Source organism: Gouania willdenowi, chromosome 12 (genome assembly GCF_900634775.1).
Source record: "Gouania willdenowi chromosome 12, fGouWil2.1, whole genome shotgun sequence".
Taxonomy (NCBI): Eukaryota; Metazoa; Chordata; class Actinopteri; order Blenniiformes; family Gobiesocidae; genus Gouania; species Gouania willdenowi.
Genome location: NC_041055.1, coordinates 16,576,860 through 16,601,044, shown reverse-complemented (window position 1 = coordinate 16,601,044; position 24,185 = coordinate 16,576,860). Strand labels below are relative to the sequence as shown.

The 24,185-nt window shown below is 36.8% G+C and overlaps 4 protein-coding genes across 4 annotated transcripts; all 4 read right to left on the bottom strand.

The window, feature by feature from the left end:
• Positions 1-209: 209 nt before the first annotated feature.
• LOC114473740 (transcription factor 7-like 1-D) lies at positions 210-4,403 on the bottom strand. Its single transcript, XM_028463508.1, has 8 exons — positions 4,374-4,403; positions 1,509-1,580; positions 1,127-1,411; positions 969-1,027; positions 815-877; positions 569-728; positions 367-474; positions 210-269 (listed from the first exon to the last, which is right to left on the bottom strand). The coding sequence occupies exons 2-8, from the start codon at positions 1,575-1,577 to the stop codon at positions 234-236; spliced, it is 780 nt and encodes a 259-aa protein (XP_028319309.1). The 5' UTR covers positions 1,578-1,580; positions 4,374-4,403; the 3' UTR covers positions 210-233.
• A 3,563-nt stretch (positions 4,404-7,966) lies between these two features.
• Positions 7,967-8,652, bottom strand: LOC114473714 (transcription factor 7-like 1-C). The gene is made up of 4 exons (XM_028463484.1): positions 8,612-8,652; positions 8,346-8,505; positions 8,144-8,251; positions 7,967-8,046 (listed from the first exon to the last, which is right to left on the bottom strand). Exons 1-4 carry the CDS (start codon positions 8,650-8,652, stop codon positions 8,011-8,013), a joined length of 345 nt encoding a protein of 114 aa, XP_028319285.1. The 3' UTR covers positions 7,967-8,010.
• Positions 8,653-15,856: 7,204 nt separating this feature from the next.
• On the bottom strand, positions 15,857-19,629 carry LOC114473712 (transcription factor 7-like 1-D). Its single transcript, XM_028463483.1, has 8 exons — positions 19,581-19,629; positions 17,133-17,204; positions 16,751-17,035; positions 16,592-16,650; positions 16,438-16,500; positions 16,192-16,351; positions 15,948-16,097; positions 15,857-15,892 (listed from the first exon to the last, which is right to left on the bottom strand). The coding sequence occupies exons 2-8, from the start codon at positions 17,199-17,201 to the stop codon at positions 15,857-15,859; spliced, it is 822 nt and encodes a 273-aa protein (XP_028319284.1). The 5' UTR covers positions 17,202-17,204; positions 19,581-19,629.
• A 3,642-nt stretch (positions 19,630-23,271) lies between these two features.
• On the bottom strand, positions 23,272-24,185 carry LOC114473711 (transcription factor 7-like 1-C). Its single transcript, XM_028463482.1, has 6 exons — positions 24,168-24,185; positions 24,007-24,065; positions 23,853-23,915; positions 23,607-23,766; positions 23,405-23,512; positions 23,272-23,307 (listed from the first exon to the last, which is right to left on the bottom strand). The coding sequence occupies exons 1-6, from the start codon at positions 24,171-24,173 to the stop codon at positions 23,272-23,274; spliced, it is 432 nt and encodes a 143-aa protein (XP_028319283.1). The 5' UTR covers positions 24,174-24,185.

Sequence of the window (24,185 nt, the reverse complement as noted above, 5' to 3'; positions counted from 1 at the left end):
TGTGTGTGTGTGTGTGTGTGTGTGTGTGTGTGTGTGTGTGTGTGTGTGTGTGTGTGTGCGCATGAGTTCACATGTTTGTATTTTTAAATAAAAACATGAATATTAATTTTACAAAATTTATTTACATTATGTACAATTAACATGATACATGACACCAGTTGGATAGACCATCAACTCCATCAAAACAAAGGTCAGTTCAGGAAGATGTTGTGTCATTGGTTGGTGTCCATGTTTCATGGTTTGGTTCGGATTCGTCTCCTCTTTTTTCCCTAAAACCAAAAACATTGAACTTTGAGTCAGCTGATAAAACACTTTCACCATCACCTTTAAGGTTGATGTATCAACATGTCTGCAGAGTACACTTACATAATTGAGTTTGTTGGACCAGTCAGGATTCTCAGCAGAGTGGAGTGAATAACCCAGTTTGGCCCCAGCAGTGAACTTCTTTTTTTCCATGGCGGACAATGATTTCCACTGTGGATGGACAACAGGAAAAGTGTCAGTCACACACACTGACGACGAGAGTTTAAAGATCACAGATCATTCATGGAGGAACAAACTAACTTACCCGTTGACCGAGGAGTTTATTGACTGCAGCGCTCGTCCTCACACCCAGCTCCTCCTCTGCAGACTTCCTGTTCTCCTTCAGGAAGAGCATGAAGGCGTTGAGGGGCTTTTTGACATATGGTCCCTGTGCCACCTTCTTCTCCTGAGGCTTCTTCACCTTTCTGAAGGAACAAAACATAAATACGCAGTGTAAGAGCACGATCCAGAGTCAGACACAAGGAAGACACGTAGGATTAAAACAACTCACTGTGACACTGGGGGCTTCACTGGGGACACTGTCTGCACTGGGGGCACATAGTTTTTCCCATTCCTACAAAGATGAACACACACTGGATCAGAAATAATGTCACATTGGAAGTAACGTCTGTATTTGATCTCGTCTGTTTGTTGGATTTACTTACTCTTCTCCAAAAATGGAGGCTGTATTACACTCTAGGGTGTACACTGGGATTCCATCATACTGGAGACACAAAACACGTAAATGTTAGACACCCTGTCATGGTGTTATTACAAAGATCTACAGAAATACATGAAGACGTGTTTAAAACAAAGATCTTACTGTCATTGCATGCTCAGCATTAGCCGGGGGGGTGAAGGTTTGGAGGTCAGTCCATTGTGGGGCCACATTAGGAATGGGATCAGGATTTTCTAAGGACCAGTGATCAACATTCAACAAGGTGGTGAAGCTTCTGATTTCCTCAGTGTCTGGGGCCCCATACAAAACATTATCATCAGTTGTGGAGCCCTGATGTTGTTGGCCCCCATTCTGTTCAGCCCCGTACTGGCTTCCATCCTGTTGATCCCCGTACCCCAGGTCTTCAGGCCAGTGAAAAAGAAACTGTTCCTGAAAAGCAGAAGGACATCCATGTTTTAGGAACCATCAATAACACATCAACATTATTTATTAAGTAGAAAATTAGGGGGCTTGTCCAGGTTCTTACCAGCTGAGCAAACCCCTGTTGCTCTCTGGTCTGCATCCACTCATCATTAGGGAATGAAATATACTCCATAATCTAAGAGAGGAAAGAGGTTCAGTGAGCAGATCAGAAACATGTATTCGTAACAAAGAGTAAAGTTATTTTTATACACTTATTCTGATACAAATAGTAACATTAATACATATTAACTGTGATCTTTTGCAATGTAATAATAAAACTAACCAAACATCAATAACACCATTGATCACTGCGAGAATTAAGTTCACCTTGTCCAACTTTAGGTTTATTAGAAGCAATCTAACTCTTGAGTCAGCAAAATTGTATTTTGAAACTATGATCATGTCACACATGTCCTATTGCGTAACAAGTTGGACATCGGCCTGTAAGACGACAATAAAGCCAATTGAAACAGTTCATAAACAAGATTTGAAAATATTGGATAAAAAACCAAAAACGTACCATCACTGTCAGATATTAAAAAAAAAAAACATGAGCCCTTAAGCTCGGACAACACTGTTAAACACACTGACGCTATCTTTTTCTGTTCGTGCTTCTCACACCTGGAATTCAATACCAAACACAATATGTGAACTACCGACTCTGACCTCTTTTACCAAACATCTTAAAGCTTAGCTATTGGAAAAACAACAAACTTGTATATTTGTTTAATATTAGCTAATTGTTGGGGTACCATCCACAATTTCTACTGAGTACATACATAAACATCACTCCTTTATTATTATTACTACTACTCCCTTTTTCCCATTAATATTTTCAAAATGTATTACATCTCTATTTACCTTTTAGGTATTCAGGGTACGAGCAAGGCAAGACGCACTTTATATTCTTAAAAAAGGGTACTCCTAGTATCATATAATTGCCATTGCTGGTATTTTATTTAATGTAATAGGTACTGAGTATTGTGCACTTAAAATACCACTTCACAGTTTATTTACTGTGCAATCGGGCAATTTGCAATAATAATACTCACCTAACACTTTAACACTCTAGCACTCTGCACTTTAATCAGGTCTTTGATATCTAATTTTAGTATGGTTCCCTGACTCTTGGCCTGTATGGTTCATGACCCACTATACTGTTTCACTATTCTTGCTTTCTTTTTTATTTTCTGTCCTATTGTGTTTTCAAGGACTCGTTTTCTCTCTCTGTAATTATTACTCCTGCTCATACTGGCCATGAAGGCAAGCTCTTTTACTTGTTGTTACTGTTGTTTTATTGATTTTATTTTCTTATGTTATTGACAGCAATCTGCCGAAAGGACTAAAGATGGAAATTAGCCATTGGCTATAATCTTTCATATTTACATGTTTATGTTCATTTATGTGTATTGTCCCTGTTTTAAATAAAATAAACTCAAACAGTTTACCACACGACATGCTAACCACGGCAGAGATGAAAGACATCTCATTCATATCACTGTTTCATTGCATTTCTCTGTATTGATAAATTAATTAATAATTAAATGATGTATATTTGATAGCAATTATAATAATTATGTAGAAACCAAAAGAATCAGGCTACTGTCATATTAAGTTTGGAAACATTATTTCACTTTAAAATCACTTACTGTGAGTTGACAGGAAACTTTTTAAAAAGTTTTGCTGCTGATGCTTTAAAAAAAAAACAACTAAAAACGTATTTTAAATATCAGCGTCTGATGGACAATATAAAGGGTGATTTTCTTGTCTTTAAAAGCTGGAAAACTGAAGAAAGATTGAACTCTATGCTAGAGGTTGATGTCTTGCTGCTATTCAGTTAAAAGTTGGTTTGTTAATGCAGGTTCTATGGAGCACAGAAATGTATAGTTTCAATTGGTTTCTATGACGACCGCTTTCAAGTGCCTCAGTAGCCTCAGGTCATCCATACACAGTGCCTGCCCTAAAATGTATCAAATATGATTCAAAACAATAGTCCAAAACTAAATTAACAAAAATAAATAAATAATAATAAAAAAATATATATATTAATAAATAAATAAATATTAAGTTTAAAAACACTTACTGTGAGTTGACTGGAAACTTTTTAAAGTTTTGCTGCTGATGCTTTAAAAAAAAACACTAATTTTAAATATCAGCGTCTGATGGACAATATAAAGGGTGATTTTCTTGTCTTTAAAAGCTGGAAAACTGAAGAAAGATTGAACTCTATGCTAGAGGTTGATGTCTTGCTGCTATTCAGTTAAAAGTTGGTTTGTTAATGCAGGTTCTATGGAGCACAGAAATTTATAGTTTAAGTTGGTTTCTATGACGACCGCTTTCCAGTGCCTCAGTAGCCTCAGGTCATCCATACACAGTGCCTGCCCTAAAATATATCAAATATGATTCAAAACAATAGTCCAAAACTAAATTAACAAAAATAAATAAATAATAATAAAAAAATATATATATTAATAAATAAATAAATATTAAGTTTAAAAACACTTACTGTGAGTTGACTGGAAACTTTTTAAAGTTTTGCTGCTGATGCTTTAAAAAAAAAACACTAATTTTAAATATCAGCGTCTGATGGACAATATAAAGGGTGATTTTCTTGTCTTTAAAAGCTGGAAAACTGAAGAAAGATTGAACTCTATGCTAGAAGTTGATGTCTTGCTGCTATTCAGTTAAAAGTTGGTTTGTTAATGCAGGTTCTATGGAGCACAGAAATTTATAGTTTAAGTTGGTTTCTATGACGACCGCTTTCAAGTGCCTCAGTAGCCTCAGGTCATCCATACACAGTGCCTGCCCTAAAATATATCAAATATGATTCAAAACAATAGTCCAAAACTAAATTAACAAAAATAAATAAATAATAATAAAAAATATATATATTAATAAATGAATAAATATTAAGTTTAAAAACACTTACTGTGAGTTGACTGGAAACTTTTTTAAAGTTTTGCTGCTGATGCTTTAAAAAAACCCACTAATTTTAAATATCAGCGTCTGATGGACAATATAAAGTGTGATTTTCTTGTCTTTAAAAGCTGGAAAACTGAAGAAAGATTGAACTCTATGCTAGAGGTTGATGTCTTGCTGCTATTCAGTTAAAAGTTGGTTTGTTAATGCAGGTTCTATGGAGCACAGAAATTTATAGTTTCAATTGGTTTCTATGACGACCGCTTTCAAGTGCCTCAGTAGCCTCAGGTCATCCATACACAGTGCCTGACCTAAAATATATCAAATATGATTCAAAACAATAGTCCAAAACTAAATTAACAAAAATAAATAAATCATAATAAATAATACACTCCACAATATAACAACTTAGGATATTTCCTAAGACTTGTGGAGCAATCTGAGGTTACGTAAAAAAAATTGGGGGGGGGGCTTTGCAATGCAGTGGCGTACAGATGTTACAACATAAACTGGGTGATTAAGTTTTTTGCGTACAAGCTTCAGCAACTACAATACAGTCCAATCCGTCCTACTGTTTGAGCAGTCAGTAAAAATAGAGACAGGTTAGCAAGCTATGTGTGTTTTGGCAAATTTATCTTTGGATGTTTCCTTCGATTGAACGTGGAATCCCTGGATGACGACAACAATTTCATTGTACTGATATAGTCTTTATTTTTTCTGCTCAAAGGCTGTATACCATAATATTTACAAAGAATCCGTTGCGGTTTTAAAGGAATACAACACCCACCGTCATTTTTTCCTCCAAGCATGCTAATTATGCTAATAACCATTATTAACAAATAATTTGGTGGGTTTATTCATGCAAATACTTTTATTTAACTGAGCTACTTATACTTATATATGGTCAAAAGGGATCGGTTATTATTTTTATTTTTTCTCAACCATATTCACATCACTATTTTATATCAGTACTAAAATACCAAAATAATTTGATGATGTTCTGCTTTGTTATTGCGATGCATTTTGCAAGATACGAAACCCAGGCCTTCACTGAAATGTCCCTAAAACTTTATGCGATGGTCTCTGGTTGGTAGGAGGGTCATTATGCCTCAAACATGTTTTCCCTTTATTTTGAAGGCCTGGGCTTTGATTTATTAGCTATTAATTGAAAAAGCATTAATAATATGTCATGTTTACAGTCTTTGGAAAATATGTGGTTACAATGGGAGTCAATGGGGTAAATTTGGTCAAGAGGTTACTAAGTGTCGGTATGATGCATCTCTCTTTTTCTATACACTTCCAATAAACGGGACTTTGGAATTAAGCAATTAAACATGAAAAAACAATTGTGGAAAAAATTCAAACAGCTAGCCTTAAAATGACCGGAATAATAATAGACAAAAAAATAAAAACACCAAAAATGTCACTTTTGATACCAAAGCGTGCACACGGGTTAAACCACAGTGGTGATTCCCTGCCTTTGCCTTGTTTGTTTTACCTGTGAGATAGTTTGATAGTGAGGAGCTCACATTCATATACGTTTATGTTAGTGTGTCTCTGTGAGAGGCCGTGTTAGCAGTATTATGCTATTTTTCACCCATCTTTAATTGTTCTAAGAATCCCAACAACATAGTATTTAACATAGTACATAAGGTTTATTTTCCCAAACTCGCTTGTTTTCTGGAGTTTTTCCCGCCTGTTTTCCGGAGCTTCTTTATCTGAAAACAGGCTGTTTTATGGGCTCTATGCATATGCATGAGTAGGCTTGTCTGTCGATGCCACAGCTGATTACCATCGCGATTGTCTTTTGCTATCCACACACTCTTCAGCCAAAAAACTGCATATTACAGTAAAACACATGACTATATAAGCGACTATTGTGATTGTGAGTCCAACAAACGCTGCTTCAGGGTTTTGTTTATCACAGCAGCAGCTCAGTTGGCTGTTTCAAACACTCACCGAAACTGCTGAGTTGCTTTCTTATCCTCTTCACCTCTTCTAACCAATGCAATAGTCCATTTAAGGTGATAGTTCATTTTTGTTGTCCAGCCGCTGCATCGCATTGGGTCACAAATATGTCAGATCATGTCAAAGGTGATATGAGGCGGTATAAAGCTGAAAAAAGTGAAACTGATTGTGAGTGCTCGTGCTGCCCTTTGGTTTATAAATCTCGATACTGAACTTAAAGATATTAACGGTGGCTAAAGGGCGTTAGTGGTCTCGTGGTTAAGGGCGCTGGCTTGTAATCAGAGGGTCACGGGTTCTAGTCTTCCAGGTCCATCACTGTGTGATCTTGAAAAGTCCCTTATATTAACCCTAACTGCTCCATGGGCGCTACAACGTTGCTGCCCACCGGTCCTCAGGGAGGGGTTAAATGCAGAGAACAAGTTTAGTGTATGTAGCTTTACATATATGACAATAATGTATAATATTAACCCTTGTGCACTCCTTTAAGTTTACATACACTTGTACTCTTTGTGTACACAAAAGGTCTGTCTCATAAAAGTGCAATAAAAATGTACTTCATGAATATTTATATTTAACTTTCACTGCATCCGATCTCTTCAACTACTTCAGAATTATCCAAAATGTATAAAATGTATTATAATTTTCAACTGCTTATGTTTGTATGGACTTCTTGTCATTAGAAACCCCAATTTTTTCGACTGGAAAATCACTAAATATGCAGCAATTCCAAAAATGTGGTGCAAAGTGAAATACATGTAATGTTGTTATTACACCCTTGACCATGACAATAATTGATAGCAGAATTCATTTTAATGCATTATTATTTTTGGCACAAGGAGAGTTTTAAAATGATCTTACTCTCTTTATCCTTGTGTACGCAAACAGTCGATCTCATAGAAGTGCAATAAAAATGTAAAGATGTTTTTCCTTCTCTTTTGCACAAAGGACACATTAGTCTTATTGTGTGTGAAGGCAAACAGAGGAAAGCACCTTCCTGTGTTTGGTGTTGAGCAGCTGCAGGGACAGCTCAGGTTTTTTGTCCTCCTCTTCTACAGCTCATCAGCCAGAGGAAAAGATGTAAAAAAGTTGTTTGTAGGGACATGGTGGCCCTCAAGCTCATCCGTCAGCTCCAGTACAACGTCACACGGAGCCCAAATGTTCAGGCCATAGTTCTCTGGATTGGAGGGCATGTATAACCTGTTCAATACAGATGTCCCTTCCTAGGTTGAAGAGGTATCATACTCCACCTCCTCTTCTTCTTCCTCCTCCTCTTTGTTCACCCCAAGTTGCAAGGTCCCTTTCTGTCTGGCAGGTATTATTTCCCTGAATCCTACATTGCTCCAAGCTGAGATAATGCTTCATGGTTGTCCTCTGGAGAAATGACCAGCCAAGGTGTGACTGAAGTTAACATTTTTGTGATCAAAAGTAAGCCTGTGCTCACCTATTGGATGTGAAGAATTGCATGTTTTTTAGGTGTGTGTGTGTGTGTGTGTGTGTGTGTGTGCGCATGAGTTCACATGTTTGTATTTTTAAATAAAAACATGAATATTAATTTTACAAAATTTATTTACATTATGTACAATTTACATGATACATGACACCAGTTGGATGGACCATCAACTCCATCAAAACAAAGGTCAGTTCAGGAAGATGTTGTGTCATTGGTTGGTGTCCATGTTTCATGGTTTGGTTCGGATTCGTCTCCTCTTTTTTCCCTAAAACCAAAAACATTAAACTTTGAGTCAGCTGATAAAACACTTTCACCATCACCTTTAAGGTTGATGTATCAACATGTCTGCAGAGTACACTTACATAATTGAGTTTGTTGGACCAGTCAGGATTCTCAGCAGAGTGGAGTGAATAACCCAATTTGGCCCCAGCAGTGAACTTCTTTTTTTCCATGGCGGACAATGATTTCCACTGTGGATGGACAACAGGAAAAGTGTCAGTCACACACACTGACGACGAGAGTTTAAAGATCACAGATCATTCATGGAGGAACAAACTAACTTACCCGTTGACCGAGGAGTTTATTGACTGCAGCGCTCGTCCTCACACCCAGCTCCTCCTCTGCAGACTTCCTGTTCTCCTTCAGGAAGAGCATGAAGGCGTTGAGGGGCTTTTTGACATATGGTCCCTGTGCCACCTTCTTCTCCTGAAGCTTCTTCACCTTTCTGAAGGAACAAAACATAAATACGCAGTGTAAGAGCACGATCCAGAGTCAGACACAAGAAAGACACGTAGGATTAAAACAACTCACTGTGAGACTGGGGGCTTCACTGGGGACACTGTCTGCACTGTGGGCACATAGTTTTTCCCATTCCTACAAAGATGAACACACACTGGATCAGAAATAATGTCACATTGGAAGTAACGTCTGTATTTGATCTCGTCTGTTTGTTGGATTTACTTACTCTTCTCCAAAAATGGAGGCTGTATTACACTCTAGGGTGTACACTGGGATTCCATCATACTGGAGACACAAAAACACGTAAATGTTAGACACCCTGTCATGGTGTTATTACAAAGATCTACAGAAATACATGAAGACGTGTTTAAAACAAAGATCTTACTGTCATTGCATGCTCAGCATTAGCCGGGGGGGTGAAGGTTTGGAGGTCAGTCCATTGTGGGGCCACATTAGGAATGGGATCAGGATTTTCTAAGGACCAGTGATCAACATTCAACAAGGTGGTGAAGCTTCTGATTTCCTCAGTGTCTGGGGCCCCATACAAAACATTATCATCAGTTGTGGAGCCCTGATGTTGTTGGCCCCCATTCTGTTTAGCCCCGTACTGGCTTCCATCCTGTTGATCCCCGTACCCCAGGTCTTCAGGCCAGTGAAAAAGAAACTGTTCCTGAAAAGCAGAAGGACATCCATGTTTTAGGAACCATCAATAACACATCAACATTATTTATTAAGTACAAAATTAGGGGGCTTGTCCAGGTTCTTACCAGCTGAGCAAACCCCTGTTGTTCTCTGGTCTGCATCCACTCATCATTAGGGAATGAAATATACTCCATAATCTGAGAGAGGAAAGAGGTTCAGTGAGCAGATCAGCAACATGTATTCGTAACAAAGAGTAAAGTTATTTTTATACACTTATTCTGATACAAATAGTAACATTAATACATATTAACTGTGATCTTTTGCAATGTAATAATAAAACTAACCAAACATCAATAACACCATTGATCACTGCGAGAATTAAGTTCACCTTGTCCAACTTTAGGTTTATTAGAAGCAATCTAACTCTTGAGTCAGCAAAATTGTATTTTGAAACTATGATCATGTCACACATGTCCTATTGCGTAACAAGTTGGGCATCAGCCTGTAAGACGACAATAAAGCCAATTGAAACAGTTTATAAACAAGATTTGAAAATATTGGATAAAAAACCAAAAACGTACCATCACTGTCAGATATTAAAAAAAAAAAACATGAGCCCTTAAGCTCGGACAACACTGTTAAACACACTGACGCTATCTTTTTCTGTTCGTGCTTCTCACACCTGGAATTCAATACCAAACACAATATGTGAACTACCGACTCTGACCTCTTTTACCAAACATCTTAAAGCTTGGCTATTGGAAAAACAACAAACTTGTATATTTGTTTAATATTAGCTAATTGTTGGGGTACCATCCACAATTTCTACTGAGTACATACATAAACATCACTCCTTTATTATTATTACTACTACTCCCTTTTTCCCATTAATATTTTCAAAATGTATTACATCTCTATTTACCTTTTAGGTATTCAGGGTACGAGCAAGGCAAGACGCACTTTATATTCTTAAAAAAGGGTACTCCTAGTATCATATAATTGCCATTGCTGGTATTTTATTTAATGTAATAGGTACTGAGTATTGTGCACTTAAAATACCACTTCACAGTATATTTACTGTGCAATCGGGCAATTTGCAATAATAATACTCACCTAACACTTTAACACTCTAGCACTCTGCACTTTAATCAGGTCTTTGATATCTAATTTTAGTATGGTTCCCTGACTCTTGGCCTGTATGGTTCATGACCCACTACACTGTTTCACTATTCTTGCTTTCTTTTTTATTTTCTGTCCTATTGTGTTTTCAAGGACTCGTTTTCTCTCTCTGTAATTATTACTCCTGCTCATACTGGCCATGAAGGCAAGCTCTTTTACTTGTTGTTACTGTTGTTTTATTGATTTTATTTTCTTATGTTATTGACAGCAATCTGCCGAAAGGACTAAAGATGGAAGTTAGCCATTGGCTATAATCTTTCATATTTACATGTTTATGTTCATTTATGTGTATTGTCCCTGTTTTAAATAAAATAAACTCAAACAGTTGCTAACATTTTACCACACGACATGCTAACCACGGCAGAGATGAAAGACATCTCATTCATATCACTGTTACATTGCATTTCTCTGTATTGATAAATTAATTAATAATTAAATGATGTATATTTGATAGCACTTATAATAATTCTGTAGAAACCAAAAGAATCAGGCTACTGTCATATTAAGTTTGGAAACATTATTTCACTTTAAAATCACTTACTGTGAGTTGACAGGAAACTTTTTTTAAAGTTTTGCTGCTGATGCTTTAAAAAAAACACTAATTTTAAATATCAGCGTCTGATGGACAATATAAAGGGTGATTTTCTTGTCTTTAAAAGCTGGAAAACTGAAGAAAGATTGAACTCTATGCTAGAGGTTGATGTCTTGCTGCTATTCAGTTAAAAGTTGGTTTGTTAATGCAGGTTCTATGGAGCACAGAAATTTATAGTTTAAGTTGGTTTCTATGACGACCGCTTTCAAGTGCCTCAGTAGCCTCAGATCATCCATACACAGTGCCTGCCCTAAAATATATCAAATATGATTCAAAACAATAGTCCAAAACTAAATTAACAAAAATAAATAAATAATAATAAAAAAAATATATATATTAATAAATAAATAAATAAATATTAAGTTTAAAAACACTTACTGTGAGTTGACTGGAAACTTTTTTAAAGTTTTGCTGCTGACGCTTTAAAAAAAACACTAATTTTAAATATCAGCGTCTGATGGACAATATAAGGGTGATTTTCTTGTCTTTAAAAGCTGGAAAACTGAAGAAAGATTGAACTCTATGCTAGAGGTTGATGTCTTGCTGCTATTCAGTTAAAAGTTGGTTTGTTAATGCAGGTTCTATGGAGCACAGAAATTTATAGTTTAAGTTGGTTTCTATGACGACCGCTTTCAAGTGCCTCAGTAGCCTCAGGTCATCCATACACAGTGCCTGACCTAAAATATATCAAATATGATTCAAAACAATAGTCCAAAACTAAATTAACAAAAATAAATAAATAATAATAAAAAAATACATATATTAATAAATAAATAAATATTAAGTTTAAAAACACTTACTGTGAGTTGACTGGAAACTTTTTTAAAGTTTTGCTGCTGATGCTTTAAAAAAAAAACACTAATTTTAAATATCAGCGTCTGATGGACAATATAAAGGGTGATTTTCTTGTCTTTAAAAGCTGGAAAACTGAAGAAAGATTGAACTCTATGCTAGAGGTTGATGTCTTGCTGCTATTTAGTTAAAAGTTGGTTTGTTAATGCAGGTTCTATGGAGCACAGAAATGTATAGTTTAAGTTGGTTTCTATGACGACCGCTTTCAAGTGCCTCAGTAGCCTCAGGTCATCCATACACAGTCCCTGACCTAAAATATATCGAAAATGATTCAAAACAATAGTCCAAAACTAAATTAACAAAAATAAATAAATAATAATAAAAAAAATATATATATTAATAAATAAATAAATATTAAGTTTAAAAACACTTACTGTGAGTTGACTGGAAACTTTTTTAAAGTTTTGCTGCTGACGCTTTAAAAAAAACACTAATTTTAAATATCAGCGTCTGATGGACAATATAAAGGGTGATTTTCTTGTCTTTAACAGCTGGAAAACTGAAGAAAGATTGAACTCTATGCTAGAGGTTGATGTCTTGCTGCTATTCAGTTAAAAGTTGGTTTGTTAATGCAGGTTCTAAGGAGCACAGAAATTTATAGTTTAAGTTGGTTTCTATGACGACCGCTTTCAAGTGCCTCAGTAGCCTCAGGTCATCCATACACAGTGCCTGACCTAAAATATATCAAATATGATTAAAAACAATAGTCCAAAACTAAATTAACAAAAATAAATAAATCATAATAAATAATACACTCCACAATATAACAACTTAAGATATTTCCTAAGACTTGTGGAGCAATCTGAGGTTACGTAAAAAAAATTGGGGGGGGGGCTTTGCAATGCAGTGGCGTACAGATGTTACAACATAAACTGGGTGATTAAGTTTTTTGCGTACAAGCTTCAGCAACTACAGTACAGTCCAATCCGTCCTACTGTTTGAGCAGTCAGTAAAAATAGAGACAGGTTAGCAAGCTATGTGTGTTTTGGCAAATTTATCTTTGGATGTTTCCTTAGATTGAACGTGGAATCCCTGGATGACGACAACATTTTCATTGTACTGATATAGTCTTTATTTTTTCTGCTCAAAGGCTGTATACCATAATATTTACAAAGAATCCGTTGCGGTTTTAAAGGAATACAACACCCACCGTCATTTTTTCCTCCAAGCATGCTAATTATGCTAATAACCATTATTAACAAATAATTTGGTGGGTTTATTCATGCAAATACTTTTATTTAACTGAGCTACTTATACTTATATATGGTCAAAAGGGATCGGTTATTATTTTTATTTTTTCTCAACCATATTCACATCACTATTTTATATCAGTACTAAAATACCAAAATAATTTGATGATGTTCTGCTTTGTTATTGCGATGCATTTTGCAAGATACGAAACCCAGGCCTTCACTGAAATGTCCCTAAAACTTTATGCGATGGTCTCTGGTTGGTAGGAGGGTCATTACGCCTCAAACATGTTTTATTTTGAAGGACTGGGCTTTGATTTATTAGCTATTAATTGAAAAAGCATTAATAATATGTCATGTTTACAGTCTTTGGAAAATATGTGGTTACAATGGGAGTCAATGGGGTAAATTTGGTCAAGAGGTTACTAAGTGTCGGTATGATGCATCTCTCTTTTTCTATACACTTCCAATAAACGGGACTTTGGAATAAAGCAATTAAACATGAAAAAACAATTGTGGAAAAAATTCAAACAGCTAGCCTTAAAATGACCGGAATAATAATAGACAAAAAAATAAAAACACCAAAAATGTCACTTTTGATACCAAAGCGTGTACACGGGTTAAACCACAGTGGTGATTCCCTGCCTTTGCCTTGTTTGTTTTACCTGTGAGATCGTTTGATAGTGAGGAGCTCACGTTCATATACGTTTATGTTAGTGTGTCTCTGTGAGAGGCCGTGTTAGCAGTATTATGCTATTTTTCACCCATCTTTAATTGTTCTAAGAATCCCAACAACATAGTATTTAATATAGTACATAAGGTTTATTTTCCCAAACACGCTTGTTTTCTGGAGTTTTTCCCGCCTGTTTTCCGGAGCTTCTTTATCTGAAAACAGGCTGTTTTATGGGCTCTATGCATATGCATGAGTAGGCTTGTCTGTCGATGCCACAGCTGATTACCATCGCGATTGTCTTTTGCTATCCACACACTCTTCAGCCAAAAAACTGCATATTACAGTAAAACACATGACTATATAAGCGACTATTGTGATTGTGAGTCCAACAAACGCTGCTTCAGGGTTTTGTTTATCACAGCAGCAGCTCAGTTGGCTGTTTCAAACACTCACCGAAACTGCTGAGTTGCTTTCTTATCCTCTTCACCTCTTCTAACCAATGCAATAGTCCATTTAAGGTGATAGTTCATTTTTGTTGTCCAGCCGCTGCATCGCATTGGGTCACAAATATGTCAGATCATGTCAAAGGTGATATGAGGCGGTATAAAGCTGAAAAAAGTGAAACTGATTGTGAGTGCTCGTGCTGCCCTTTGGTTTATAAATCTCGATACTGAACTTAAAGATATTACCGGTGGCTAAAGGGCGTTAGTGGTCTCGTGGTTAAGGGTGCTGGCTTGTAATCAGAGGGTCACGGGTTCTAGTCTTCCAGGTCCATCACTGTGGGATGTTGAAAAGTCCCTTATATTAACCCTAACTGCTCCATGGGCGCTACAACGTTGCTGCCCACCGGTCCTCAGGGAGGGGTTAAATGCAGAGAACAAGTTTAGTGTATGTAGCTTTACATATATGACAATAATGTATAATATTAACCCTTGTGCACTCCTTTAAGTTTACATACACTTGTACTCTTTGTGTACACAAAAGGTCTGTCTCATAAAAGTGCAATAAAAATGTACTTCATGAATATTTATATTTAACTTTCACTGCATCCGATTTCTTCAACTACTTCAGAATTATCCAAAATGTGTAAAATGTATTATAATTTTCAACTGCTTATGTTTGTATGGACTTCTTGTCATTAGAAACCCCAATTTTTTCGACTGGAAAATCACTAAATATGCAGCAATTCCAAAAATGTGGTGCAAAGTGAAATACATGTAATGTTGTTATTACACCCTTGACCATGACAATAATTGATAGCAGAATTCATTTTAATGCATTATTATTTTTGGCACAAGGAGAGTTTTAAAATTATCTTACTCTCTTTATCCTTGTGTACGCAAACAGTCGATCTCATAGAAGTGCAATAAAAATGTAAAGATATTTTTCCTTCTCTTTTGCACAAAGGACACATTAGTCTTATTGTGTGTGAAGGCAAACAGAGGAAAGCACCTTCCTGTGTTTGGTGTTGAGCAGCTGCAGGGACAGCTCAGGTTTTTTGTCCTCCTCTTCTACAGCTCATCAGCCAGAGGAAAAGATGTAAAAAAGTTGTTTGTAGGGACATGGTGGCCCTCAAGCTCATCCGTCAGCTCCAGTACAACGTCACACGGAGCCCAAATGTTCAGGCCATAGTTCTCTGGATTGGAGGGCATGTATAACCTGTTCAATACAGATGTCCCTTCCTAGGTTGAAGAGGTATCATACTCCACCTCCTCTTCTTCTTCCTCCTCCTCTTTGTTCACCCCAAGTTGCAAGGTCCCTTTCTGTCTGGCAGGTATTCTTTCCCTGAATCCTACATTGCTCCAAGCTGAGATAATGCTTCATGGTTGTCCTCTGGAGAAATGACCAGCCAAGGTGTGACTGAAGTTAACATTTTTGTGATCAAAAGTAAGCCTGTGCTCACCTATTGGATGTGAAGAATTGCATGTTTTTTAGGTGTGTGTGTGTGTGTGTGTGTGTGTGTGTGTGTGTGTGTGTGTGTGTGTGTGTGTGTGTGTGTGTGTGTGTGTGTGTGTGTGTGTGTGTGTGTGTGTGCGCATCAGTTCACATGTTTGTATTTTTAAATAAAAACATGAATATTAATTTTACAAGATTTATTTACATTATGTACAATTTACATGATACATGACACCAGTTGGATAGACCATCAACTCCATCAAAACAAAGGTCAGTTCAGGATGATGTTGTGTCATTGGTTGGTGTCCATGTTTCATGGTTTGGTTCGGATTCGTTTCCTCTTTTTTCCCTAAAACCAAAAACATTGAACTTTGAGTCAGCTGATAAAACACTTTCACCATCACCTTTAAGGTTGATGTATCAACATGTCTGCAGAGTACACTTACATAATTGAGTTTGTTGGACCAGTCAGGATTCTCAGCAGAGTGGAGTGAATAACCCAGTTTGGCCCCAGCAGTGAACTTCTTTTTTTCCATGGCGGACAATGATTTCCACTGTGGATGGACAACAGGAAAAGTGTCAGTCACACACACTGACGACGAGAGTTTAAAGATCACAGATCATTCATGGAGGAACAAACTAACTTACCCGTTGACCGAGGAGTTTATTGACTGCAGCGCTCGTCCTCACACCCAGCTCCTCCTCTGCAGACTTCCTGTTCTCCTTCAGGAAGAGCATGAAGGCGTTGAGGGGCTTTTTGACATATGGTCCCTGTGCCACCTTCTTCTCCTGAGGCTTCTTCACCTTTCTGAAGGAACAAAACATAAATACGCAGTGTAAGAGCACGATCCAGAGTCAGACACAAGAAAGACACGTAGGATTAAAACAACTCACTGTGAGACTGGGGGCTTCACTGGGGACACTGTCTGCACTGGGGGCACATAGTTTTTCCCATTCCTACAAAGATGAACACACACTGGATCAGAAATAATGTCACATTGGAAGTGACGTCTGTATTTGATCTCGTCTGTTTGTTGGATTTACTTACTCTTCTCCAAAAATGGAGGCTGTATTACACTCTAGGGTGTACACTGGGATTCCATCATACTGGAGACACAAAAACACGTAAATGTTAGACACCCTGTCATGGTGTTATTACAAAGATCTACAGAAATACATGAAGACGTGTTTAAAACAAAGATCTTACTGTCATTGCATGCTCAGCATTAGCCGGGGGGGTGAAGGTTTGGAGGTCAGTCCATTGTGGGGCCACATTAGGAATGGGATCAGGATTTTCTAAGGACCAGTGATCAACATTCAACAAGGTGGTGAAGCTTCTGATTTCCTCAGTGTCTGGGGCCCCATACAAAACATTATCATCAGTTGTGGAGCCCTGATGTTGTTGGCCCCCATTCTGTTCAGCCCCGTACTGGCTTCCATCCTGTTGATCCCCGTACCCCAGGTCTTCAGGCCAGTGAAAAAGAAACTGTTCCTGAAAAGCAGAAGGACATCCATGTTTTAGGAACCATCAATAACACATCAACATTATTTATTAAGTAGAAAATTAGGGGGCTTGTCCAGGTTCTTACCAGCTGAGCAAACCCCTGTTGTTCTCTGGTCTGCATCCACTCATCATTAGGGAATGAAATATACTCCATAATCTGAGAGAGGAAAGAGGTTCAGTGAGCAGATCAGCAACATGTATTCGTAACAAAGAGTAAAGTTATTTTTATACACTTATTCTGATACAAATAGTAACATTAATACATATTAACTGTGATCTTTTGCAATGTAATAATAAAACTAACCAAACATCAATAACACCATTGATCACTGCGAGAATTAAGTTCACCTTGTCCAACTTTAGGTTTATTAGAAGCAATCTAACTCTTGAGTCAGCAAAATTGTATTTTGAAACTATGATCATGTCACACATGTCCTATTGCGTAACAAGTTGGGCATCGGCCTGTAAGACGACAATAAAGCCAATTGAAACAGTTTATAAACAAGATTTGAAAATATTGGATAAAAAACCAAAAACGTACCATCACTGTCAGATATTAAAAAAAAAAAAACATGAGCCCTTAAGCTCGGACAACACTGTTAAACACACTGACGCTATCTTTTTCTGTTCGTGCTTCTCACACCTGGAATTCAATACCAAACACAATATGTGAACTACCGACTCTGACCTCTTTTACCAAACATCTTAAAGCTTGGCTATTGGAAAAACAACAAACTTGTATATTTGTTTAATATTAGCTAATTGTTGGGGTACCATGCACAATTTCTACTGAGTACATACATAAACATCACTCCTTTATTATTATTACTACTACTCCCTTTTTCCCATTAATATTTTCAAAATGTATTACATCTCTATTTACCTTTTAGGTATTCAGGGTACGAGCAAGGCAAAACGCACTTTATATTCTTAAAAAAGGGTACTCCTAGTATCATATAATTGCCATTGCTGGTATTTTATTTAACGTAATAGGTACTGAGTATTGTGCACTTAAAATACCACTTCACAGTTTATTTACTGTGCAATCGGGCAATTTGCAATAATAATACTCACCTAACACTTTAACACTCTAGCACTCTGCACTTTAATCAGGTCTTTGATATCTAAGTTTTGTATGTTTCCCTGACTCTTGGCCTGTATGGTTCATGACCCACTATACTGTTTCACTATTCTTGCTTTCTTTTTTATTTTCTGTCCTATTGTGTTTTCAAGGACACGTTTTCTCTCTCTGTAATTATTACTCCTGCTCATACTGGCCATGAAGGCAAGCTCTTTTACTTGTTGTTACTGTTGTTTTATTGATTTTATTTTCTTATGTTATTGACAGCAATCTGCCGAAAGGACTAAAGATGGAAATTAGCCATTGGCTATAATCTTTCATATTTACATGTTTATGTTCATTTATGTGTATTGTCCCTGTTTTAAATAAAATAAACTCAAACAATTTACCACACGACATGCTAACCATGGCAGAGATGAAAGACATCTCATTCATATCACTGTTTCATTGCATTTCTCTGTATTGATAAATTAATTAATAATTAAATGATGTATATTTGATAGCACTTATAATAATTATGTAGAAACCAAAAGAATCAGGCTACTGTCATATTAAGTTTGGAAACATTATTTCACTTTAAAATCACTTACTGTGAGTTGACAGGAAACTTTTTAAAAAGTTTTGCTGCTGATGCTTTAAAAAAAAAAACAACTAAAAACGTATTTTAAATATCAGCGTCTGATGGACAATATAAAGGGTGATTTTCTTGTCTTTAAAAGCTGGAAAACTGAAAAAAGATTGAACTCTATGCTAGAGGTTGATGTCTTGCTGCTATTCAGTTAAAAGTTGGTTTGTTAATGCAGGTTCTATGGAGCACAGAAATTTATAGTTTAAGTTGGTTTCTATGACGACCGCTTTCAAGTGCCTCAGTAGCCTCAGGTCATCCATACACAGTGCCTGACCTAAAATATATCAAATATGATTCAAAACAATAGTCCAAAACTAAATTAACAAAAATAAATAAATAATAATAAAAATATATATATATATATTAATAAATAAATAAATATTAAGTTTAAAAACACTTACTGTGAGTTGACTGGAAACTTTTTTAAAGTTTTGCTGCTGACGCTTTAAAAAAAACACTAATTTTAAATATCAGCGTCTGATGGACAATATAAAGGGTGATTTTCTTGTCTTTAAAAGCTGGAAAACTGAAGAAAGATTAAACTCTATGCTAGAGGTTGATGTCTTGCCGCTATTTAGTTAAAAGTTGGTTTGTTAATGCAGGTTCTATGGAGCACAGAAATTTATAGTTTAAGTTGGTTTCTATGACGACCGCTTTCAAGTGCCTCAGTAGCCTCAGGTCATCCATACACAGTGCCTGACCTAAAATATATCAAATATGATTCAAAACAATAGTCCAAAACTAAATTAACAAAAATAAATAAATAATAATAAAAATATATATATATTAATAAATAAATAAATATTAAGTTTAAAAACACTTACTGTGAGTTGACTGGAAACTTTTTTAAAGTTTTGCTGCTGACGCTTTAAAAAAAACACTAATTTTAAATATCAGCGTCTGATGGACAATATAAAGGGTGATTTTCTTGTCTTTAAAAGCTGGAAAACTGAAGAAAGATTGAACTCTATGCTAGAGGTTGATGTCTTGCTGCTATTCAGTTAAAAGTTGGTTTGTTAATGCAGGTTCTATGGAGCACAGAAATTTATAGTTTAAGTTGGTTTCTATGACGACCGCTTTCAAGTGCCTCAGTAGCCTCAGGTCATCCATACACAGTGCCTGACCTAAAATATATCAAATATGATTCAAAACAATAGTCCAAAACTAAATTAACAAAAATAAATAAATCATAATAAATAATACACTCCACAATATAACAACTTAGGATATTTCCTAAGACTTGTGGAGCAATCTGAGGTTACGTAAAAAAAATTGGGGGGGGGCTTTGCAATGCAGTGGCGTACAGATGTTACAACATAAACTGGGTGATTAAGTTTTTTGCGTACAAGCTTCAGCAACTACAGTACAGTCCAATCCGTCCTACTGTTTGAGCAGTCAGTAAAAATAGAGACAGGTTAGCAAGCTATGTGTGTTTTGGCAAATTTATCTTTGGATGTTTCCTTAGATTGAACGTGGAATCCCTGGATGACGACAACATTTTCATTGTACTGATATAGTCTTTACTTTTTCTGCTCAAAGGCTGTATACCATAATATTTACAAAGAATCCGTTGCGGTTTTAAAGGAATACAACACCCACCGTCATTTTTTCCTCCAAGCATGCTAATTATGCTAATAACCATTATTAACAAATAATTTGGTGGGTTTATTCATGCAAATACTTTTATTTAACTGAGCTACTTATACTTATATATGGTCAAAAGGGATCGGTTATTATTTTTATTTTTTCTCAACCATATTCACATCACTATTTTATATCAGTACTAAAATACCAAAATAATTGATGATGTTCTGCTTTGTTATTGCGATGCATTTTGCAAGATACGAAACCCAGGCCTTCACTGAAATGTCCCTAAAACTTTATGCGATGGTCTCTGGTTGGTAGGAGGGTCATTACGCCTCAAACATGTTTTCCCTTTATTTTGAAGGCCTGGGCTTTGATTTATTAGCTATTAATTGAAAAAGCATTAATAATATGTCATGTTTACAGTCTTTGGAAAATATGTGGTTACAATGGGAGTCAATGGGGTAAATTTGGTCAAGAGGTTACTAAGTGTCGGTATGATGCATCTCTCTTTTTCTATACACTTCCAATAAACGGGACTTTGGAATTAAGCAATTAAACATGAAAAAACAATTGTGGAAAAAATTCAAACAGCTAGCCTTAAAATGACCGGAATAATAATAGACAAAAAAATAAAAACACCAAAAATGTCACTTTTTGATACCAAAGCGTGCACACGGGTTAAACCACAGTGGTGATTCCTGCCTTTGCCTTGTTTGTTTTACCTGTGAGATAGTTTGATAGTGAGGAGCTCACATTCATATACGTTTATGTTAGTGTGTCTCTGTGAGAGGCCGTGTTAGCAGTATTATGCTATTTTTCACACCCATCTTTAATTGTTCTAAGAATCCCAATAACAAGTATTTAACATAGTACATAAGGTTTATTTTCCCAAACTCGCTTGTTTTCTGGAGTTTTTTCCCCGCCTGTTTTCCGGAGCTTCTTTATCTGAAAACAGGCTGTTTTATGGGCTCTATGCATATGCATGAGTAGGCTTGTCTGTCGATGCCACAGCTGATTACCATCGCGATTGTTCTTTTGCTATCCACACACTCTTCAGCCAAAAAACTGCATATTACAGTAAACACATGACTATATAAGCGACTATTGTGATTGTGAGTCCAAACAAACGCTGCTTCAGGGTTTGTTTATCACAGCAGCAGCTCAGTTGGCTGTTTCAAACACTCACCGAAACTGCTGAGTTGCTTTCTTATCCTCTTCACCTCTTCTAACCAATGCAATAGTCCATTTAAGGTGATAGTTCATTTTTGTTGTCCAGCCGCTGCATCGCATTGGGTCACAAATATGTCAGATCATGTCAAAGGTGATATGAGGCGGTATAAAGCTGAAAAAGTGAAACTGATTGTGAGTGCTCGTGCTGCCCTTTGGTTTATAAATCTCGATACTGAACTTAAAGATATTAACGGTGGCTAAAGGGCGTTAGTGGTCTCGTGGTTAAGGGCGCTGGCTTGTAATCAGAGGGTCACGGGTTCTAGTCTTCCAGGTCCATCACTGTGGGATGTTGAAAAGTCCCTTATTTTAACCCTAACTGCTCCATGGCGCTACGACGTTGCTGCCCACCGGTCCTCAGGGAGGGGTTAAATGCAGAGAAACAAGTTTAGTGTATGTAGCTTTACATATATGACATAATGTATAATATTAACCCTTGTGCACTCCTTTAAGTTTACATTACACTTGTACTCTTTGTGTACACAAAGGTCTGTCTCATAAAAGTGCAATAAAAATGTACTTGAATATATAATACTATACTATAATGAATATTTATATTTAACTTTCACTGCATCCGATCTCTTCAACTACTTCAGAATTATCCAAAATGTATAAAATGTATTATAGTTTTCAAACTGCTTATGTTTGTATGGACTTCTTGTCATTAGAAACCCCAAATTTTCGACTGGAAAATCACTAAATATGCAGCAATTCAAAAATGTGGTGCAAAGTGAAATACATGTAATGTTGTTATTACACCCTTGACCATGACAATAATTGATAGCAGAATTCATTTTAATGCATTATTATTTTTGGCACAAGGAGAGTTTTAAAATGATCTTACTCTCTTTATCCTTGTGTACGCAAACAGTCGATCTCATAGAAGTGCAATAAAAATGTAAAGATATTTTTCCTTCTCTTTTGCACAAAGGACACATTAGTCTTATTGTGTGTGAAGGCAAACAGAGGAAAGCACCTTCCTGTGTTTGGTGTTGAGCAGCTGCAGGGACAGCTCAGGTTTTTTGTCCTCCTCTTCTACAGCTCATCAGCCAGAGGAAAAGATGTAAAAAAGTTGTTTGTAGGGACATGGTGGCCCTCAAGCTCATCCGTCAGCTCCAGTACAACGTCACACGGAGCCCAAATGTTCAGGCCATAGTTCTCTGGATTGGAGGGCAGTATGTATAACCTGTTCAATACAGATGTCCCTTCCTAGGTTGAAGAGGTATCATACTCCACCTCCTCTTCTTCTTCCTCCTCCTCTTTGTTCACCCCAAGTTGCAAGGTCCCTTTCTGTCTGGCAGGTATTCTTTCCCTGAATCCTACATTGCTCCAAGCTGAGATAATGCTTCATGGTTGTCCTCTGGAGAAATGACCAGCCAAGGTGTGACTGAAGTTAACATTTTTGTGATCAAAAGTAAGCCTTGCTCACCTATTGGTGTGAAGAATTGCATGTTTTTTAGGTGTGTGTGTGTGTGTGTGTGTGTGTGTGTGGTGTGTGTGTGTTTGTGTGTGTGTGTGTGTGTGTGCGCATGAGTTCACATGTTTGTATTTTTAAATAAAAACATGAATATTAATTTTACAAAATTTATTTACATTATGTACAATTTACATGATACATGACACCAGTTGGATGGACCATCAACTCCATCAAAACAAAGGTCAGTTCAGGATGATGTTGTGTCATTGGTTGGTGTCCATGTTTCATGGTTTGGTTCGGATTCGTCTCCTCTTTTTTCCCTAAAACCAAAAACATTGAACTTTGAGTCAGCTGATAAAACACTTTCACCATCACCTTTAAGGTTGATGTATCAACATGTCTGCAGAGTACACTTACATAATTGAGTTTGTTGGACCAGTCAGGATTCTCAGCAGAGTGGAGTGAATAACCCAATTTGGCCCCAGCAGTGAACTTCTTTTTTTCCATGGCGGACAATGATTTCCACTGTGGATGGACAACAGGAAAAGTGTCAGTCACACACACTGACGACGAGAGTTTAAAGATCACAGATCATTCATGGAGGAACAAACTAACTTACCCGTTGACCGAGGAGTTTATTGACTGCAGCGCTCGTCCTCACACCCAGCTCCTCCTCTGCAGACTTCCTGTTCTCCTTCAGGAAGAGCATGAAGGCGTTGAGGGGCTTTTTGACATATGGTCCCTGTGCCACCTTCTTCTCCTGAGGCTTCTTCACCTTTCTGAAAGAACAAAACATAAATACGCAGTGTAAGAGCACGATCCAGAGTCAGACACAAGAAAGACACGTAGGATTAAAACAACTCACTGTGAGACTGGGGGCTTCACTGGGGACACTGTCTGCACTGGGGGCACATAGTTTTTCCCATTCCTACAAAGATGAACACACACTGGATCAGAAATAATGTCACATTGGAAGTAACGTCTGTATTTGATCTCGTCTGTTTGTTGGATTTACTTACTCTTCTCCAAAAATGGAGGCTGTATTACACTCTAGGGTGTACACTGGGATTCCATCATACTGGAGACACAAAAACACGTAAATGTTTAGGACACCCTGTCATGGTGTTATTACAAAGATCTACAGAAATACATGAAGACGTGTTTAAAACAAAGATCTTACTGTCATTGCATGCTCAGC

Bases quoted from the DNA above. Each gene is read 5' to 3' on its own strand.
- LOC114473714 (XM_028463484.1), bottom strand. From the start codon at position 8,652: ATGGGAAAAACTATGTGCCCACAGTGCAGACAGTGTCCCCA. The intron at 8,506-8,611 runs GTGAAGCCCCCA...TTGTTCCTTCAG, and splicing joins CAGTGCAGACAGTGTCCCCA to AAAGGTGAAGAAGCTTCAGG. The intron at 8,047-8,143 runs GTAAGTGTACTC...TTTTGGTTTTAG, and splicing joins GGTCCAACAAACTCAATTAT to GGAAAAAAGAGGAGACGAAT.
- LOC114473712 (XM_028463483.1), bottom strand. From the start codon at position 17,201: ATGGAGTATATTTCATTCCCTAATGATGAGTGGATGCAGACCAGAGAA. The intron at 16,501-16,591 runs GTAAGTAAATCC...TCATCTTTGTAG, and splicing joins GCCTCCATTTTTGGAGAAGA to GAATGGGAAAAACTATGTGC. The intron at 15,893-15,947 runs GTGATGGTGAAA...TTTTGGTTTTAG, and splicing joins TTGATACATCAACCTTAAAG to GGAAAAAAGAGGAAACGAAT.
- LOC114473711 (XM_028463482.1), bottom strand. The intron at 23,916-24,006 runs GTAAGTAAATCC...TCATCTTTGTAG, and splicing joins GCCTCCATTTTTGGAGAAGA to GAATGGGAAAAACTATGTGC. The intron at 23,513-23,606 runs GTAAGTTAGTTT...GTCCATCCACAG, and splicing joins ATAAACTCCTCGGTCAACGG to TGGAAATCATTGTCCGCCAT.
- LOC114473740 (XM_028463508.1), bottom strand. From the start codon at position 1,577: ATGGAGTATATTTCATTCCCTAATGATGAGTGGATGCAGACCAGAGAG. The intron at 1,412-1,508 runs GTAAGAACCTGG...TCTGCTTTTCAG, and splicing joins AACAGGGGTTTGCTCAGCTG to GAACAGTTTCTTTTTCACTG. The intron at 878-968 runs GTAAGTAAATCC...TCATCTTTGTAG, and splicing joins GCCTCCATTTTTGGAGAAGA to GAATGGGAAAAACTATGTGC.